Source organism: Rhipicephalus microplus, chromosome 7 (genome assembly GCF_043290135.1).
Source record: "Rhipicephalus microplus isolate Deutch F79 chromosome 7, USDA_Rmic, whole genome shotgun sequence".
Taxonomy (NCBI): Eukaryota; Metazoa; Arthropoda; class Arachnida; order Ixodida; family Ixodidae; genus Rhipicephalus; species Rhipicephalus microplus.
Window position 1 is genome coordinate 11943210 of NC_134706.1, and position 21140 is coordinate 11964349.

The window sequence follows — 21140 nt, forward strand, 5'->3', positions numbered from 1 at the left end:
TTGCTTCTTACACTCCACTTTGACAGAACATAGGGGTAGCTGGCGTATTGGTCAAACGGTAATGTCTTACGAAAACACAAAATAAAATAGCTCAGTTTTCTCTTTGCTTTTACCTACACTAATAAAGGTGGACGTCCGAAATGGTGTAGGCCCGTGTACTCAGATTTGGGTGCACGTTAAAGAACCCCAGGTGGTGGAAATTTCCGGAGCCCTCCACTACGGCGTCTCTCATAATCATATGGTGGTTTTGGGACGTTAAACCCCACAAATCAATCAATAAAGGTGGACGTCAGCTGATGCGTTTCTTTCTTTTTAACTGTACTGCTTGCATCATCACTTACACACCCTCTTCAAAAGAGGCTTCCCTTCTCGTTACTATGTTTCCTGAAATATCGCCAATAAACCATGGCCAGTACCGCATAGCAATCGTTGATGGCGTAGACTTGCAACGCATGAGGTCGTTGGCTCGATTCCCGGCAGTGCCTCGATCCTTTTGTCGATGATGAGTAAATGCAAAGAAAACACCAGTGCCCTCATATTTATATTTAAAATTACACTTAGATGTAGGTAGTCAAAATTATTCCGCAGTCCCACACTACCGCAGTCCTCGTGAAAAGATTTTTGCGTGGCTTTGGTACATAAAACCCCAGTGTCTATATTTTACAATAAAAAAGGCGTTTTATACAGGGTTCCAGCTTCAACTGACGTCGCTTCCGTCACGGAAGTGACGTCAATAAAAGGGCATGCGAAGAAGTGAGAGAAAAAAATTCAAAAAAAAAGTTTTTGCTCAACTATGTGACGGGTGAATCGAATCATCTGTATACTGCCGAACGCGCTGGCCGCTATAGAAGCCACGAATTCAAACACTATTGGGTAGCCATATTTGACGGGTCATCCATTATGCTCGAACAGGAAGGGCAGCCTAGGTGGCGTTGGTGTACTTACCGGGTACTGCGTGGACGCCTGGCAGGTCTTGTGGTCGATGATGGGCAGCCGGATCTCCTGCAGGAACCGCGGCAGCGTGTTGACGCTCTCCGTGAGCTGTCCCCATCCGGTGACAGTGCCGAGCTGCACGTCGCCCGAGCTGAAGAAGTCGCGCTCGATGGACGCGCTGTCGCCCAGGCACACGGGCAGGATGAAGTCGGTGAACGTCACTCGATCCGTGAGCTGCACCAGTGCGATGTCGTTGTCGAACGTGTGGACGTTGAAGTTCCTGCGAGGAGAGCGTAGCCATGGAAACGGTGTCCGGTTGGTTGGTGGCGTTTCAGACCTCCCTTTGAATTGAGAGTTTCTGTAGACCAGCTCTATTAACGTCGAAATGAAAACTGTGTGTTCAATCTCCCGCCTTCTTAAGGGTGTACGAATAGCCGGTGCCATAGTAATGCACTAACATCCCTTAATAATTTATAAAAAGAAGATGGCTCGAGCATTTTCTTCACTTAAAATAACTATAGTTGTTGTGAACTGGGGTGTTTTTATTTGTACAGACCCCGAGAACAGGCTTGAAGATATAAAAAAATGAACTTGGGACGTCACTGCATCCAATGTTTGGACAAGCGGACTTGTCTTCGGAGCTTGAACCCTTATTTTTTGCATCTTTGCAAAGTGCAAATGACAGGAACGCAGACCATACGCCATCTAACGACTTGAATAGGTCTGTGTACCTTCCTGGCAACAAAAAGTATAATACAGGTCCACCTGTCGGATCGTTGACTCCAGCCACCCCGTGCACACAATTTTTTTTCTTCTCATCCAGCTTCGCCATTCAGCTGAACGTCTGCCTTTTTAGAATACGCTTTATCACCACAAGTTAAGCGCTCCGACCCACTAATATATCACAGTGAATCCTAATAACATGTAGACTGTTCTTTTTGCAAAATTACACTTGCGGTCTTCCGTGCTCCATTTCTTTAGCAGACGATAAAGTGGTCATAATTGAAAGAGAAACGTGAACATTAAAATTTGCGCTATCACACTGCCCGCATGATCTCTTGAAAAATGACAGGAGGCTTCAAAATAACAACGTTCGACAAGTTTAGAGCGACTTCACAAAGTGGCAGAATCGCCTCTCATACCCCTGTTACACGGGCACTTAAAAGTATTTTAAGTAAGCGGTCTTTTTCCGAAAAGGAGTTCCTGACAGCAGACACCCGGCACAGAGCGAACTCCTTTTCAGAAGCGGTCTTTTTCGTAAACGGAGTTCGTCGATCTCTTTTACGGCTCCCAATGAGTAGCCTCGAAACCAGTGGGCGCCAGCAATTTTGGAGTGGTGGGGAAAAAAGAGCGAATGCTTATTTTTCTGTCACCAAAACTCTTTGCAAAAACAAATTTCATACCCTGCAGAAGGTGTAATGAACTATTTTAATGGTTATTTCCTTTTCTACTCTCGTAAGCGGCTACAACGCGTCGGCAATATCACGTGGTGACGCTTGGTCTCGCGCCGCGCCATTTTGCACAAGTGTTTCTTCATCTCTTATTCTTAAATTTATTTGAAGAAACGAGTAGTGCAACGAGTCTTTAATTTGTACATCGTGATACATCGTTTAATTTTCATTGCTTCTCTTTTAACTGCTAGCGCCACGCTTTCGCTAGCGTCTTCGAACGAAAACACTAAAAGGAGATCGTTGCTGCCGTGTGTCTGCGCCGTTTGTTAAAAGTCTTTCAACTTCGTAAAAGACCGCTTACTTAAAAGACTTTTTGCGCGCCCGTGTGACACAGGTATAATGTTCGGATGAAAAAAAAAAAGCCGTCCACGCTCGGCGCCCAGCTCGTCGCGATCATGCGCCGACCGCGCGCTTATCTCTCACGCGTACTTTGCCCCGCGGATGCGGGGGGAGGGGGAAGGGGAGATTAGATGCTTGCGCGCGCGCGCATATCCTTTAGTGGGGAGAATCGTGTGCCTTCGGCTTTCACTGGAACGATTGCGTTAGTTGCCGGACCCACAAAGGTCACTTCGCTCGCTGCACATGCCCCGTCTGCGAAAAGAGCACGCTCTTCATACACAGCGAAGTATAACAACTGGGACACTTGGTAAGTTTTCCTTCATCTGTACCCGTGATTACGTTTCGTGCGTCATTTTTGTTTAAACAGTGCGTTACGTGTCGAGCGGTAAACGTTGTTAGTTCGCTCTCGTCCTGTGTGTGTTCTTTTCGTGCGTCGTTTGGGAGTGAGCAGCGCGCTGCACGTTTCGATCTTCTTGCCGTTCCGAGCGTGGTATTCCAAGTTGTCGCTGTCGCATTCGTCGTTTCGTCCTTGCGGCGAAACTGTGACTTTTTTATGCAAATTCAATGCGACAAATTGCAGTGGATGTCATCTACGTGCATATTCGTTGCTTAGGCTCGATAGGAGTTTATAGAGCCTATAGAGCGGAAATTCACACGAACATTTATTTTCGTAAGTGACATTTCGTTCTGGTCACCGCCTTCGCTAATATGATGAACTGCTGGACTAGGTGGAGTTTATTCTTGCGAATAGTCCTTGCACGCTAGAATTTTTTGACAATACAGGTCTGGACCCTTCAGCAACAGGTGTCTTGGATTCAAGAACATGTTCTACAAGCGTAACTCTCTTCAGAGCATAATAAGGCGTAACCATGCGTTTTAGGGAGGTTTGAATATCGCTCTTTACGAATGCAGCCTTCGCACGCACGCAGTCGTACGTTTCCTGCCTGCATATGTATACTTACGGGTGAAAGTGCACGTCGGCAATCTTTGTGACCATCTGCTGAGGCTCGACGACGGTCTGGTCGTACTTTCCCAGCCTCACTTCCACTTCGTCGATGCGGATCTCGTCGCGCTTGAAGCAGTGCGAAGCCGTGAGCACCCACTGGTCGTTCACCAGGCTACCGCCGCAGAAGGCCTTGCGCAGGTCCGTCCAGAACATAACCTGCACGAGCATAACGGAAGACGCTTTGTCACCCTCCGCGAGTGCAGCCAAAGTGAACGTCATTGGACAGTATACGAAATGCTGCCTGGCTATGTAGGGCTCCCCTACAGACATACTGTGGCGCTATGGCACCACCACTCACAGGAACGAAAGGCAACAACGCCTCTGACTTGCAGTGTTCAGTCTTTATCTACAATTGAACTAACTGTGGGTCTTTACGTCCCAATACCGCTGCATGATTATGAGGAACGCGGTAGTGGAGTGCTCCACAAATTTCGACCATCTGGTGTTCCTTGATGTGCACGTAAACTTTGGTACATGGGCCTCAGGGGTGTTATCTCCCTTCCCACATCCTCCCCCGCCTTTTGATTTGTCACGAGTGGGGGACAGTGGGCAAAGGCAACCGCACATGCACAATGGACACACAGAAAGGCAAGTGGGAGTGCTATAGTAACAATGGTTCTAGTTGCAGTTGAGTAAGCAAAGCACGTCATCGAGCTCACCTGCCACGGGTAGGCCCCCTTGATGGAGTCCATTCCACCGACGATTTTTCCGTGTTCGACATGCGGCTTCGTCATGTTGGGACGTCCCACGAACGGTATTCCACAAACTGAAGAAAAAAAAATGGTACAAAGCTTTTCCTTGACACCGTGCTTCAGTCTTTTGTTGTTTTTTTTTATCGCTACCACTGAGCTGTGCGGTTGTTCGATACTTGCAAGCCGTTAAAGAGTCTAACTGTATATACAGACGCAAAAACACTAACACGTTGAAATAATTTATATTTATGCTGTTCTTCATAAAAATAGGCACACAAAAAAACTGATTTTAAAAGAGCTTGGCCATTTCAGAGTGCCGTATATAAAAACGACAAAAACAAAGAACGATGCCCATAACCTAAATACCTCAAAATCCTAGTATACCAAAAAAATAGCCGCTAGTTTAATACGCAGAGAAATGGGAAACGTATGGCAAACATGAGTTTTTTTATGCGATAACTATAGGCCATATCTCCCAAGTATGGAAGCACGCTCAGTAGTATTGGGGGGCTGGACAACGTGTGAGCCACAAATGTATCTAAGGAGTAATCGAAGCCCGAATCCTTAATGTGACCGAAAAAAATGTATCATCACTCTTAAGCAAAGTAGCACACGATGGTTCAATGTGTAATCGGTGGATTCGGTGGGGCTTATCAGTGGACCACATATAGTCTATAGGGAATTCTATCAAGTGTCCGAGAACATGCGAGCTTCATTTTGAGTCCTACATTCAACACTTGGAAGGCAGACCAGCGAACGCGTCGCTATTGCTCGCGTGCGCAAAACCGCACCCTTTATTGTGCTATAGCAGCCAGTGTTCTTCGTTCGGTGCCACAACATCGCGCTCCCATGTGTACTTTGTGCGTGCAAAGAAGAGGAAGAATTGTAGAAGGGTTGATGGGCGGGCTAGTCGGTTTATATTCATAATTAAAAGAATTGGGAGAGCAAATTAACGGGACACAAGAGGGACGCTTGTTTGTCTCCTCTCTTGTGTCCCGTTAGTTTGTGCTCCCAATACTTTCATTGGGATGAGGAAGAATAATGAAGGTAATATATAGCAAGGCCGCATACCACAAACAATTTGATTTGGTAAGTTGATACTAATACATTGTTGTATGTAGTGGCAAAGTACCATGGACAGACATAAAGCGCTTGCGGTTTCCTCTTTCTATTCGTCCATGATCAAGTTTCAGGCTACCTTCAATGATAGCTAAAATAAATCTTCAGTTTTTTAATCTGCAAAGTGGATGAACAAAGAAGGCACGATCAGCATTAGATACCTCCAACGTATTGTAGCTTGATCTGGTGATTTTTTTTCATCTTTTCCCTCACGTTTTTTTTTTCTGTGCCACCACGAGAAACCTGTTTTACGAGGTCCCACTGCCGCCAAATTTCGCGACACCTACCTAAAGTCTAAAGATACCAAATTTTAAAACACCAACACCAACTCTGTCTAAGGTCTCGCCGTATATTTGTGCATATTTTAGTGCTTCAAGATCGATAAGCACTGTACTAGAAGGTATACGCCATGCTGTGGCGTTATTGTGAATCTTCTGCACTCACGCTACCTATCTCTCTCTTTTAACCGCTCGTTCCCATCCCCGCGTGTTGGGTATTTAGCTGCACAAAACTTACTTATCCTCCTTGGATTTCCTGTACTCTCTCTCTCTCTCCCGCTCTCTCTCTCTCTATCACTTTCTCTTTGAAATTTCAACAACACATCACGGCCGAAAGGTGGCCGCGTCACGCGACTCACTTTCTTCGATGTTGACCCTGGGCAGCACCCTGAGCACGGCCGACTCCTGGACGGTGCAGTTGCTGCGTCGGTCGGTGGCCACGCAGGTGTACACAGCGGAATCCTTGGGCATGGCGTCGCTGATGTAGACCAGCCCGTTGCCGAGGTCCCGGTACCGGTTGCCAGTGGGGAACGGCAGCCCGTTTCGCAGCCAGCTGATCGTGACGTCAGAGGAAGGTCGCTGCGGCGCCTGCGCCGTGCAGTGCATGATGGCCGTCTCACCGTGGGGTATCTCCTGGTCCTTGGGACTCTTCCGGAAGACTGTGGGTGTTTTTGGAACAAACGCGATAATGACGTCGATCAACAGAAACAAGAGCAACACATGAGGCGAAAACCCTACATGTTTTTTTTTTAGTTTCGCGTCAAAAAGACGAATGACTTTGAATGTCATAGCCAGGCGTTGATGTCATCTGAGGATGCCATCAGGTGACATCGTCGCTTGTTCAGAGGTTGACCGATCCACAAGATAGTGCGGTGCTGAATCAGGTGCAAAAAACCTCCAAACAAGACGAGAAGGGAGGCAGTGACTGAGAACATCAATATATTTCAATGGGTATCTAGTCAGTGCATACGTTTTTCCCGCGACTATTCCTATAGATTAACTACGGGCACTGCCAATTTTCGGTGAATTCACGTACACCGACATTAGGAAAACAGCCCAGACGGAGATAAGGGCGCTGAAACTTGCGAGCTATAGCACAGTAAAAATTTTTGCACCCAAAAGGGTGTCAATGAGCTTGCCCCATGGACAACACACTAAGGGTGTTAATTCAGCACCTTCCAAAAAGGCTGCTTTGACATGCACCCTTAGAACAGAGTGTGCATGTAAAAAAATTGTAGGGTGTTACAGAAACACCCTTAAAAAGGGTGCCTTCAACGTCCTTCACTTTTTAACACCCATTGAGGAGGGTGCCAGAAGGGTGCACAAGGGTGTTGAGTGCTTATGGCAGGGGTGCCAGTATTCGTTTAGAGTGCACTAACAGATCTCAGTATGCACGAATAACACATTACTTGAAGGAACTGTCCTGATTGGCGATGGTGTGCCAACTGTCGCGCTCCATTCAATTAGTGTGCACAGAAATATATAACGCCTGAAATCGTGCATGAACTCCTCCCCATACAATATATTTTGCAGTATATATATGCATATAGCACCCTACAGAAAACTAATCCTTGTTGCCCTTGCGTATTGTATTCACTCATCAGGCAAGTGCAACTCATGCAGCAGTCCGTGCCATTGCTGTATACTTTTTTCCTGCCACACATTTTAGTCACCAGACGTGTAACATGCATACGAAGTTACTTCGCTAACATTAGTGAGCCGTAGGTATACGCTACACCGTTACTGTTCGCTTTCGACTGTGGAAGTCGTGTGTGGCGTAGCTGTGTTGAGCTCTTATTAATGTCCTCGAAAAAGAGCCGGGTGAAGAGTGGGGCGGGGGGCGCAGTGTCTTGCGGTACTCGAATTAAGAGCGTGCTTTGGGCGAAACCCGGGTAAGTCAGTTCGGATGAACATTTGGGAGCATATTTATGCGTGGTTCGTTACAGCAGTGGGCTACACATCACGAAAAAAGAAAACGCTGTCTCTAATGAAAGCTGCTTAAGGTTCGCTGTCCAGGAAGGGGATCGAGGATGTGGATTTTTAATAATATAAGAGTGTCTGAAGTTTTACGTCCCAAAACCAAGAGATGATTATGAAGGCTTCCGTAGCGCAGGAGTCCGAAATTTTTTTTTGTCACCTGGTGGTCTTTAACGTGCACCAACATGGCACAGTACACGGGCTTCTACCATTTCGCCTCCATCGAAACGTGACCATTATGTCCGGGATCGAATCCGCGACCTTCTGATCTGCAGCCGAGCACAGTAGCCACTGTTCCACCGAGGCGGACATCTGGATTCTTTCCATTTCGTGGATTAGGGGGGGGGGAGGGGGGGCACTAAGTTGGAGACACGCTACCCGTCGTAACTGATGCAGATGTGGTCATTGGACCGTACGTGTCCATCAGCAGTCATTGGACGTCGCTTTCCGGGGCACGTGCGAAAAGTGGCTACTAAGCCCAATAGACGGTCTGGATGAACGAATACTCACAGACGTTGCATTTGCTGCGTGGCTTCGTTCCGGCCATGACGACGAGGGTGGAGGCCATGGCTTCCCGGTCCCCGGTGCTGACCAGGCATGTGTAGCTGCCCGCCAGGTCCGAGTGCATGCGCCGGATCCAAAGCGTGCTCGGGGACACCAGGTACAGGTGTGGCAGGGGCATGGTTCCGTTCAGCACCGTCTCGTTCTTTACCCTGAGGCAAGCGGTGGTAATCGACAAGAGTACAGGTCCGTGTTAGCAATGTGCATTGTTGCCTTTTTCCTCGAGCACTAAACGCAGCGTATATTGCATTCGATCTGAAAAACTTCCAGGCAATTCTACTAGTTGCACAACCAGTCATATAAGACCAGTGGTCTGGCCAGGTCGAACTAATGCTTGCTGTGCCACGGTCTAAACTGGCTCAAGCCAAGAAGCACCAGTCATCGGCTGCGCCGGGGCAGTTTTCGAGGCTTAGTTATGACGGTGAACGCGCAGCGTGAGTTTTATTATCGTCAGAGAACCAGAAAACCACATCGTATTCGTTCGCGTGGAACAATTTCCCAGCGTCACAATAAAAAAATGACACAATGTGGGACTTGTATGCGCGAGAAAGTTCTTTTCTCAAAATAATTACTCAGTTTAGGAGAGAGAAACACGTTTAGTTGGCGCAAATTCATAACATTTTAAGTGACGAGTTTTTTTAAGAGCGCATGCCAGACCGAATTGCCAGACCAGCAATTTTAGAACACTGAAGTTACATTTAAAAAACAACGGTATAAAAGCGCAGTAATCGAGCAGAGAAGGGTCCGTACAACTTGGTGCTCAAGATGAGCAATACCTCTGGCAAGGCAGTGCGTCCGACTCTAATCCGGACTTCACCAGTAACCATGACTTAAAATGACTTGATATCTTTCGCATTGTCCACCACTGTACATTGAAGGGGGGTGAATCGGCGCTGTAGCTTTTGCCTGCCTCTGTCGTCCCCCCACTGGGAAATAGTACTTCGTAAATTGGTTCACTTCCAAGCTATCGAAACGTTTCGAACTCGACGCCTGGCACTTCGCCAAGAACGATGCTTACCACTTGACCTTGGATCCAGGAACTTTGGGTATGCATTTCAGTATCCTCTGGTCGTCTCCTGCCACCGTCTCGTCGGGCGATATTTCCTCGATCAGCTCCCGGGCCGGAACCAGGGAGTTCTTGCGCATTATCACCGTCTTGGCTTCTTCCACTTCCGGTTTACCTGCATATCGTAAACGTCTGTGATATCTCAACTGTGGAATACGGCGGCAGTTTGTTAACTACATACGTGCTGTCATGGTTTCTAACTACGAATTGGCCAATACATGGCGCCTTGCTTGTGAATATTCCGCTGTTTTTTGTTGTTTTTTTAATCTGTACAGTTTGCTCATGTTTGCCAAAGAATACACTTCACAATCCTCGCACTAATGATTTCCAGATAAGAAAAAGAAACGTGGATAATGAAAGATTAGTTAGATGTCATGACCAGGATTTGGTGACATTAGAGTTACTGTATATGCTACCTTTAGCTACCTAAAGGTAGCATATACAGTAAATCTAGGTGACATCTGCATGTTGCGCCATCTCTCGTCGGCCACAGCGGTGACCTTGTGTAACTGAATGGGAAATAGGCGAAAGAAATCATACGAGAAAAGCTAGTTATCAACAACGACTCCCGCGTCTATATAGCGGATACTTAATTGAACACTTTGTCAGAGTTACAGTGTTAGACTACACACCACGTGGCTTCCCAAAGCGTTTCATATTTAATAATGGGGTCCCATCTGTTTCTATTGGTGTTCAATCGTCCTGGGCGGCCACACGCTTCGTAGGACAACACTACAATTTGACCGAAATGAACCAGTGGGTCTTTGGTACGTACAACCCGAAGTTGTTTTTGATAACTGGCTTTTTTAAGCGAGGTGATTTTTTTTTTCATCTATTTCCCATTCAGTTATGGCGGGCTGCTGCTGTTCCTGTCACTGAAAGATGGCGCCACGTCCATATGTCCCCACTTCCTGGTAATGATTCCTTCAGTGCAAAACCTTAACTTTTCACGGTGGTTTGTTGTACAGGTATGGTCTAGCAGTCTTGTGCTTACTCACGGTGCCCTGATTATATTTATTATAAACAAGACAACAGCATGGAGTATTGCTTGATTTGATTGTTTGCATGTCGCGTACATACTTCAAATTAACACTACTTTCGGAAACAAGCAAGTCCGTGCCTTTCATCGTTTACATCTCCAAGTACATTAAGGCGAAAGCATCTTAATGCCTCGTCCTCGCGGCGCCCGATCATCCGTCCGTCCGTCCGTGCCCTGTAACGGTGCCGGATGCAGCCTCTCCCCTTCACACTCTCTCGGCAATCACGCGATGACACAGCGGCACGCGCAGCAACGCTCCTTCGTCACACAACTCGTTGAAGCGGTCGAGTTAGTGTGGAAGGCATAGCATGTTTTCGCCGAACACACCTTGGAATTTAGAAAGTGTGCATTGATTTTCTTGTTAACTTACCGGTCGTAGAGACGAGATAAAAGTTTGCGAAGAAGCCACGGAACTCGGAGAAGTTGTCGCTGTAGAACTTGAGTCTCATGCGGTTCTGAGAGGTGACCAGTTCCTTCTTCTCACCCCTGTCCCCGCACAGTCGTCCCAGGGATTTCCATCCTGCAATAATAACGGGACATCAAAAAAGGACCACCAATTTATTTTCCAGAGACTGTCGCAGTATGCGTAGCACTTATTCGATTAAAATGTATGCGTGTGCTTTTGGTTTGTACTAGGGATTTTATTTTATGTTGCTGTAGACCTATAGGTAGGTGTTTGGGCCTCTCTAGTCGATACACAAGTCCACCGTTTCAACCCACGAGTTCTGTTTCATGCAGAACTTTTTCGAAGAGGATTACCGAACGTGCTTCGATCATTCGTTTGGAAACTGCTAACACGATCAAGTTCAGTCACACCAGCACTCGAGACGCCACCTTCATGGTTATTGCGAATGGAGGCGTAAGCTTGCCATCATTTTGTGTTGACCACGCTATGACCCTAAACTTTGTCTCTGTAACAAATGTGAAACAATCCGACTACTTAATAGCCTAAGGGTGTGACACTTATAGCCTGAACTGCGTACGCAGACCAGAATACGTTCACGAATTTCGCGATGCCAAACGATGGCCTTAAACGGAATGCTTAATACGAGAAGAGTGGAAACGCAGTAGCAGTTATCTTAATAAATTATGTATTTTCTTACATGTAAGCGATGCTTTCCTTTTAGAATTCGTAAGCTACCGTGAACTACTCAATCCTGCAGGATTCACTGCAGGACTCGCCACCTATTTACCGTCCAGACAATGTCGACTTGCACTGAAATTGATTGACATGTGGGGTTTAACTTTCAAAACCACCATATAATTATGAGAGACGCCGTAGTGGAGGGCTCCGGAAATTTCGACCAGCTGGGGTTCTTTAACGTGCACCCAAACTTGAGCACACGAGCCTACAACAATATCGCCTCCATTGATAATGCAGCCGCCGCAGCCGGGATTCGAGCCCGCGACATGCGGGTCAGCAGCCGAGTATCTTAGCCACCAGACCACCGCGGCGGGGCGACTCCTACTGACGTGCGCGCATGTGTACCAGTGAGATTTATTAAACAGACGCCGTTTGTAAAGGGTGAACGCTTGTATGTACTGTAAATGCATTCATAAGTAAAGAAGCACTTGCGAACGAGTTGGCTAAAGCTGCTAACATGCGCTGAACTGTGACGACGTGCGATCATGTATCACAACAAGCCCTTCGATATGAAAAAGCCGGACGGCAGGCGCAGGACGTTGGTCTTTGTCAGGACTTTCCAGAAAGACGAGGTAAGTACTCTCGCAGCAACAAAACAAAGTTTAAGACGACTAGATCACGGCAGGCTCGTTACAGTGAAGACCTCCACGCCGATGGCGTCTTCAGTAAGGAAAAAAAAAACGTTAGCAAACCCGCTACCAGCAGCCGAAGAAGTGCGCACGTGGGGACCAGTTGCGCATTTACGAACGATGCGGGAAAAAACACGACCGTTGCGTGACCGGTGGCCTGAACAGATAGTGAGAGAGGGGGAAGTAAACTGGGTGAGAGTGAGACAGTAGCTCCCAAAAGACATTTCGAATAGGTGATGAGTGTGTGAAAGAGAAAAGAAAGTGAGGGGGGAGAAAGGTATTAAAAGGTGCTTCGAGAGAGTGCGTGATAAATAGAAGATAAAAGAAAGAGTGGGCGAGCACACATGAAAAGGTGTTTTGAGGATGTGTGGGTTTGTGCGCGAAAGCCAGAGAAAATGGGGGAGCAGAGAAACAAAAACTAACAAAAGACGCGCGCGCGCGTTTTTTTTTTTTTTTTTTTTTTTTGTGTGTGTGTGTGTGTGTGTGTGTGTGTGTGTGTGTGTGTGTGTGTGTGTGTGTGTGTGTGTGTGTGTGTGTGTGTGTGTGTGTGTGTGTGTTTAAAAGAGAAGGGCATCTATTAAAAGGTGTTTCAAAGGAGGCCGTGCGTTCTGAGTGTGAAAAGGAAGGACCGACGGAGGAAAGAGGGAGAGGAAGAAGTTACAAATGCGTGTTTTGAAGGAGCGTGTATGCGTGCAAAGAGAGAGAGAGAGAGAGAGAGAGAGAGAGAGAGAGAGAGAGAGAGAGAAAGGGTGATAGGACAAGAGGCTACCGAAAGGTGTTTCCGCGCTTGGGTAGGCCCCGTGCCGGCGACAATTCAATATAAAAGGGCAGAGCACCCACCCAATAAGGCTGGCGCGAAGCAATGGCTACTGAGCAAAAGAAAAAGAAAGAAAAAGAAAGTGGCTTTGTGGACGGCCCCTAAAAAGGAAGAATATTAAGCGCGCGACACGACGTAATAGGGACAAATGGAAGCCTTCATTGTGTCCTTGTATCGCAGCCATACAGGAGAGAAAAATAGGTTTATGTGTGCTCATTGTTCAACTCACCGAGAGATGTGAACAAAGAATTAAGAAATAAAAATCGCATGGCAACTGCCTGTGCAGATGGTGTGGCACGTGGCAACTCGACCTTCCCTGTGTAGCGCACGGAAAGTTTAAGTTTTATATATATATATAGCTGACAGTGGCAAACGATATAAACGAGTTTGATTTTCTTTATACGCATACGATGCGGGACAAGTCCCAGCTAACTAGCCTTCTCGAGCGACACCATTGCCAAGATGCAGTCGCAGCAACATTACCGAGTCTTATGGGGGAAATCCCCCTAACGAATACGCATGTACTCGGTGTGGAAAAAACAATTTGCGTTTGCGTACTGCCGTAGCGTTTGGGGCTGAAGGGGCGAGCAAGCACTCCTAGTTCGTGCCCGTTTGTCAGGATCCGCATTCAGCAACTTTCGGCATCATTTGCATACATTTCCTTAAACGTATACATCTACGTGAACAGAAAGTAACGCAGCGTTTGTCGGCCTATGGTGATAGTAGCTGTTGACCTTTTAGGAGGTGACCCTAGTAGTCAAGTTTGAACGTGTTACACGTTTTCGTATGTAGACGTATGTAAATAAGAGAAATGGAGATCCTTCTAAGCCAAACCTTTTTATCGAGGGCCTAATAGCAACTGCTATGAACCAAGTACGACAGTATTGGATAAGTCTAGCGCGATTTATACGAAGACAGGAAACACGCAGAACTGTTCTTTGTGTCTTCTTTCTTCGTCCAAATCACGCTAAACCTATCCGAGGATGTCCCAACTCGCCCAAGTCAAAGTGATATTCGAACAAGTACGACAGACCGTAAGGAATTACGATAAAGCGTAAAGGCTAGTCTTTTTTTTTTTTGTCTGCGATAGCGTTAGTTGAAGGGGCCCTAAAGTAAAAGGCATTTTTTTCAATTATCGTTAAATTACTGTTTCACAACTCCAAAGTTCACCGCACGTGCCTCGAATGGACTCCGCGTTCAAAAGACGAGAGAGTGGTTACCCCTCTCCTTCGCTCACCTTCGCACTCGCGATGCATCTTCCTCGCCACTTATTTCTTGAAAGAAAACACGCGAACAATTTCAGCACAAAGCGCTCGCCTTTGCGCCGCTTGCGCAGTCGTTAACGCACACAGTGAAGTGCAATCAGTTGAACACGTACGACATTCATGTGAGACAGGGAAAACGGACGGGCGTCTACATGGTGAAGCAGTGCAGAAGGCAAATCACGTGTAATATTTTGCTTCTGTGGCTAAGTCTCGCATTCGCAGATGACAAAAAAAAGTAGTGCTAGAAGTCACGACGTACGCGTGACGTAAATTCTTTCTTTCGTGTGACCTTTCTCTGCTTAGCTTCCAACACGTTCGTCGAGTCGATAGAAGCGAGAAAGCAATTGCAGTGTGGAATAACTATCTGTAACTCCTCTCACACACGACGGATTCAAAAAAAAATTGTGGTTGTCTATTCGTGGGGCAATAAACTCAATTAAAGATGCCAGTAAATGGTAAATGGTAAAAGGGGAAGTGTTGACCCGCAGGTCTCGGGGTCGAATTCCGACTGCGGCGACTGCATTTCCGATGGAGGCGGAAATGTTGTAGGCCCGTGTGTCCAGATTCGGGTGCACGTTAAAGAACCCCACCATGGTCGAAATCTCCAGAACCCCCCACTACAGCGTCTCTCATAATCACATGGTGGTTTTGGGACGTTAAACCCCACATACCAATCAATCAATCAAAGGGGAAGTGTTGCGGGGCCCCTCTGAAGAGCAAAAGAAGATCGTAGAGTGGCAGGTAAAGGTTAGAATCAGCTTCTGGAAATGGCTGAAGCCGTGACGCTTTAGGGCATCAATCTGCGTAGACGCGCAAAATTAAGCTACGCAGGAACGGCAAGAAACAAGGCATCAGACGAGCGCTTCCTACAAAGATGGATGTGCACCAACTAGCCCGATCCACGAGTTCATTCCAGGCATCACTTCGTAGCGGCGTCATCAGTAACTGCTATGGTTGCCTCTGCACGTACCGTCCTGGTACCCGTCCCAGATCTCGACGAAGTCGAAGGTGCAGTTCTCGTCCGGTTCGAGCGAGAAGTCGACGAACCGCAGCGCCACCTTGGCTTCCCGCGGAGCTTCCAAATCGAGCAGGCAGTGGGCCGAGGCCGGGTACCTGTTCGGGTAGTTGGGCGTGGCCACGGTGCCGTTCTCCGCGTCGGACGCGACGGCGCAACCTGCGCAGGGCATCGAAGTATACATTAGCGTCACAACTCTTCGTCAGTTGGTTGTTAGAGTCCACACGTTCAAGCAGAGCTGGTCTGAGCCATAGGTCGCCAAACTCACCAATGAGTCGACTCTCCAGACTCTGGCTCAAATCGAGCCGTGAGTCTGAGTCTGAGTGAGCCCGAGTGGTTAACCTTGCCTTCTCTCTTTTTTTACTCCCCTTTCCCCCTCCCCATGTGTAGGGTAGCAAACTGAATGCATAGTCTAGTTAACCTCCCTACCTTTCCTACATTCCTTCTCTCTCTCTCTCTCTCTCTCTCTCTCTCTCTCTCTCTCTCTCTCTCTCTCTCTCTTTGGTGAGTTTCAGTCTGAGAGATTCCGGAAAAGAAATATTTTAGCGAGTCTAAGGGCGAATGTGTCTCGTTGAAGAAAATTTTAATGAGTGAGTGAGAATTAGTCCCAAAGGCAAAACGTATTTCTGGGAGTCCGGGTGAGATCCACTGTTTATTTATTTTTTGCCGACCTATAGTACTTATTGCACAAAGTTAGCATTACTATCAGCCTTGTGTGGGCTCACATCTATACTTGCATCCACTCGCACGTCATTCGACGCACTAGTGTTCATACACCACCTCACTGTTTATATATCAGAGGCGGGAGTGTCGGAAGAGACGGGAAGGTGCCACTACCTCCCTCCCGCAAACTATTTCCCGGCAAGTTCTTGATAAAGATATCTCGAGTGTCATCTCTCTGAATAAAAGTTTCCCTATTGAATTGCAGGCTGTGATGCCCCACATTTGTAGGTACGAGATTAAAAGGGGCCAAATAGAGCACCGATCACTCGAGTTAAACAGCATTGACACGATGGCCGAGGAAGATTATTATGCACTAACGAGCTATGTGTCTCTGTCGTGTTCGCGCTGGCTTTCCAAATGTGTGGAGGGGTAATATATTGAATGTAATCGGTGATATACGAGCATGTCAAAGAAGGAATCATCAAGCACTAAGGTTCGAATAGCACAAGTAGATCAGTATCAAGTATCAAGTGCTACGAACGGAATTCTCGGAGTAATAATGTTCAGATAGACCTCCTATCAATGTTCCACGAAGACGTCGCTCGAAGTTTCTCTACTCATGTTGGTTATAGTTTCGCCGCAATTTTGTAGAATTATTTCATATTGTTTGCTATCTTCTGCCCAAATTGCACTACTTTACCTCTCGAAAACCATCATGATATGGTTAATGAAACTCCAGAGTTCCCCTCTAAGCTCTAACGTTACCTCGAAGTTTCTGAAACTCGAAAACATATTTGTCCTTTTTCTTCTGCGCTACAACTGTTTCCGCGCCACACGTGGTTAATAAGCTGCAGCGCAACCGGAAAATTCAGAGTAACTGTAGGAGCCGTTGGGCAACAAGTGCTCCTCGGGGAAGTCCCCAGTATTCAAGGCCGTTTATGCTTGCCGGAATTCAAGCGAGCACGTATTATCTTCCTGAGCGTGGCCGAATCTATCGTAATTACGGGAAAAAAATTAATTGCTGCGCCGTACACATGGTCAGTAGCACTTTCGCTTCAGTTTTCGAGCCCTAGAATATATATATTGCAGCCGATCTGCTGCTCAACTCATACAAGTCCTTACTGAATGGTCCGACTTCTGAGCTTATTTGTGTATGCAATGATACTGCCTCAAAGAGACTGACAACCGCTTTTTCTTTACCCAGTTTTTCGCGGTGCAATGGAAAGCTAGATAGTGGTTAAACCTGCAGTGGTTTATTTTAAAAAACGCATGGATATTCTGCAAGCATAATTTTTCATTCCAAGATTAGTTCCGAAATTTTCGTTCCGCGATTAGCTCCGGCACTGCGCTGTCGCTAGTTGCCAGTGCCTTCAACAGTGCCTTCATCACCTTCCGATGTGAAGTTGGAACGTACCGGCCTTATACGATTGATTTATAGGAAGCGCCTCCGGAGTCGCTATGTAAAAGTACTTCTCTCTCTTTCTCTCTCTCTCTCTCTCTCTCTACGGCGTCGAAATGGAAAAATACTGTCGCATTAATATTGCTTCGCTGGAGTCGTTCTTTTGATTGTCTCTGCGTGTCGTTCCTTATGCCTTACAAGCATCTCAACGAGACCAAACAAAATAGATAAACAGAAAATAGAAACGCCGGAAACGGTACGATCGTAGTCGCAGTCGGCGGTGGTCATCTGTCCAGGCATCGCTTACCTCCGTCGTGGCTGACCTTGATGCCGCCGCTGTTGCTTTCGTACTGAAGCAGGAAGCCCCGATTGCTGAGAAGGTCGTCCGACTTGAAGTGCACCAGCACGCTGCTGCTGGTCGAGCGCAGGATCCGCTTCTGGGAGTCCCCGCAGAAGCGGCCGAACGAAGGGGAGTCTGTAAAGAGCGAAAACAATGTATAGTTACGATCGTTAATTATTTATTTATTTATTTATTTATTTATTTATTTATTTATTTATTTTACCCTCAGGGTACACAGTACATTTTACATTCTTACGCTCATTCTTACGCTCAGGGGTTCTAGCATACATGTCATTGAGGAACTCATTAGACTAGTCATTAAGAAGGCTAGGTCTTTTAACGATTGCGTCACAGATCATACGCGAGGTCCACAACAAAATGTAATGCACAAACAAGACGCGTCAACATGTCGACCTAGCTCCGACTTTTCTTATTACACTTGTCATTGGGCACTTCGATAGCCTTTTTATGGAGTTTCCATAATGCGCTTTTGTTGTGTTTTGCTATTTAATTTTGTCTTAAGGTGGAAGGTGCTATAAAAATTAAGGGACTCAGCAAGAGTAGGAAAGGTCCATATAGCAGGCGCGTAGCCATAAATAATTTTCGGAGGTGGGGGAGGGAGGGCACCACATTGATTTCGGGAGGAGCACCCCCCTTAAGATAGCCATTTCTCGCCCTCTATGCCATTGCGAAAGAAAATTTCTGGTGGCAAATGGGGGGGGAGGGGGGGGCACGTTCCCGTTGTGCCACTCCCTGGCTACGCCCCTGCCATATAGGGTTGAGCAAGAACGCAATCGGCCTACATTACTGCATGGTTGTTTGAGGCATTCGGCACTCCTTGTCCATATGTCCCGAGCGCAATGAAATCGGGGTTACGGGCAACTTCGTCTGGTCCCGGAATCACTCTTGCTCCGAGAGGGAGATAGATGTGACGCTCTCTGGGTTTATTTGGCGTCATCGAGTCGGAAAGGGCGGCTGCCCGCCGCGCTCGACTCGGCGATAATGTTACCTGCATTCGCCGCAAGTGAACACGATATCGCTGCGGCGCTTTGACGAGATTCGGACTTGGGGGCGTTCAGTCGTAATTCTGCGGATATCTAGCTTCGCACGACTGGACTCTCGACCAAGCACGTGAAGCAAGTGTCCCCAACTGTGGTTGCTCTAGTACTGCACAGAATTACTATAGCAACGACCACTCATCAGTATAGGGTACAACTAACCTGTCTCAAGACGGTTAATGGACAACATAAAAAAAGAGGGTTTCTGCACAGATGGCTCTACGTCTTTTGCGAAAAAAATCATTTAAGTGAAGTATGGTGAGACACAGTGCATAAAAATGGTCGCTAGTGTGGAGGAGCCATAGGTGCCTATAGGATTTCGTCGGGGTGAGGGGGGGGGGGGGCAAAGTATTTTTGCAGCGCCCTTTCTCCTTTGCATTAGTCGAGCTCGACATGCTTAACAATGGATGAAAGAAACTGAAAATGTAGCCACGATGTGCTTCACAAAATGATGCCTCTGGTCCCTTTTCTGCATTCAAGACCGGAAGTGTAATTGTTCTTGGAATGTGAATTCTGAAGCCTCCGGCCGTCATTACCGTGCAAAACCAGCGTCATCATAACTGAATAAAGGTACTGAGCAGGGTTCGCCCCCCCCCCCCCCTTACTCACTCCTATATGATTAAGAGGGGAGTGGGAGGGGGCTTCCCCCTCGTACTCGCACCTATGGGTGGAGTAACTGCCGGCCAGGTCTGCCAGGATAAGCCTGCCTATGGCGACATCATCACCACCACCTAGAAAAAGGGCGACTGTAGTAGTTCAAGTGCCCTTTCCTCCTTTTTTTAGACTGGGGGAGAGGATACGAAGCATTTACAAACATGCACTGAAACACGAAGTTGCAACTTCGAAGAAGTCGTCGAGGCCACTTATCGAAAAGTTGCCTCTAGATGACAACCCGTCCGCAAGAATTTTTCAAGTCAATAACCGCGCAGAAGCAGCGTTCCACAGGCACCTTCGGTGGGGCCGTCAAAGATCTCGACGTAGTCGAAGGCGCACGTCTCGTCGAATTCCAGTGCGATGACCTTGAATCTCATGACGATGACCCGACCGGGCTCGACGTTGATCAGCGACCAGCAGCTGCTGTTGTCCGGGTACTCGAACGGGTAGCCAGGGCTCGTCACGTTTCCCTCGTCCGCCGTGATGGTGTCCCCGCAAGCGTTCTCCGATATCTCTGCGTATGGTGTCACGTGCAAAAACGAAAAAAAAATTATCAATTGATCGATCGAATAATTGACGTTTTTCTTTCTGGCAATGAATGAAATAACGTAAATATGGGTAATCGCAGCAACAGATGTGTCTTTATTAAAAAACCTTTTCGTTGACTGTGCTGACAGCCCGTCAGTTAGGACGAAGTTAGGAATCGTGGTTACAATGCAAGATATCAAAACTTACCCAAACTCCCAAGTGGTCAAAGTTAACAAGTTGTATCCATCTATTTCGAGGAGCTTTTGTGATATGCGGTGCTTCACATCATGAATGTTCATCATCAGACCCAAGAAGAAGTGATTCTGTCTGAATCTATCTATCTATCTATCTATCTATCTATCTATCTATCTATCTATCTATCTATCTATCTATCTATCTATCTGTCTGTCTGTCTGTCTGTCTGTCTGTCTGTCTGTCTGTCTGTCCGTCCGTTCATGCATTCATTCATCCACCCATCCACCCAACCATCCATGCATCCATCCATCAATCCTCGGACTGTGAGTCAGCTGCCGTGACGTACGTCAACGTTCATCACGTCAACGAATGTGAACGCACCTTAAGATGTGAATTTTTCAGTTTTCATTGACACCAGCATATAACGTCACCAGCAGAAGCCGCTCTCTATCACGGTCTCATTGCTGACCTGCGACCCCGGTGTCGGCCGAGAATTCCAGGTAGAACCCTTTCTCCTCGTACGACTCGTCCGACTTGAAGGCCACCGTGACCGCGGTGGAGTTGATGGCTATGGTACGGTTCGTGATGGTGCCGCACATCTTGTCCATGGGCACCTGCTTGGGTCCGATGAGCACGACGATGTTGTCGTACCTGCACGAACCAGAAGCGACACAGACGTCGTAATTTATGGAGCATATTGTCACCCAATGCTATCAAGGTGGCATTACGATAGGTGCCGCATGCAGATGCACAATATCACTACAATCAAGGAAAGTCGTTTTGTAGCGCTAAAGGCGTTGAAGTAAAGGCGATAAGGCAGACCACACGATGACAATACCAACCATCGGCGTGAGCAGGGTTCGCCATTTTGTGGCGAAGGGGGGAAATGTTATTGCAGTACCCCCCCCCCGCCCCTTTTTAATTAATCAAGTACGAAGAAAGACAAACTTCTCAATAGATTCAAGAAAGAAA

The 21140-nt window shown here is 47.1% G+C and overlaps 1 protein-coding gene across 1 annotated transcript in view; it reads right to left on the bottom strand.

Annotated features, from left to right (window-relative positions):
* Positions 1-21140, bottom strand: part of LOC142767280 (mannan-binding lectin serine protease 1-like) — a 70717-nt gene that overhangs the window by 5699 nt on the left and 43878 nt on the right. The window contains exons 4-14 of the mRNA XM_075868664.1: positions 20638-20819; positions 19741-19959; positions 17701-17868; positions 15287-15490; positions 10832-10981; positions 9375-9537; positions 8306-8508; positions 6178-6477; positions 4389-4495; positions 3686-3885; positions 946-1213 (exon numbers count right to left, since the gene is read on the bottom strand). Coding sequence (XP_075724779.1) covers positions 946-1213; positions 3686-3885; positions 4389-4495; positions 6178-6477; positions 8306-8508; positions 9375-9537; positions 10832-10981; positions 15287-15490; positions 17701-17868; positions 19741-19959; positions 20638-20819 — 2164 coding nt within the window. The remainder of the gene's footprint in view (positions 1-945; positions 1214-3685; positions 3886-4388; positions 4496-6177; positions 6478-8305; positions 8509-9374; positions 9538-10831; positions 10982-15286; positions 15491-17700; positions 17869-19740; positions 19960-20637; positions 20820-21140) is intronic.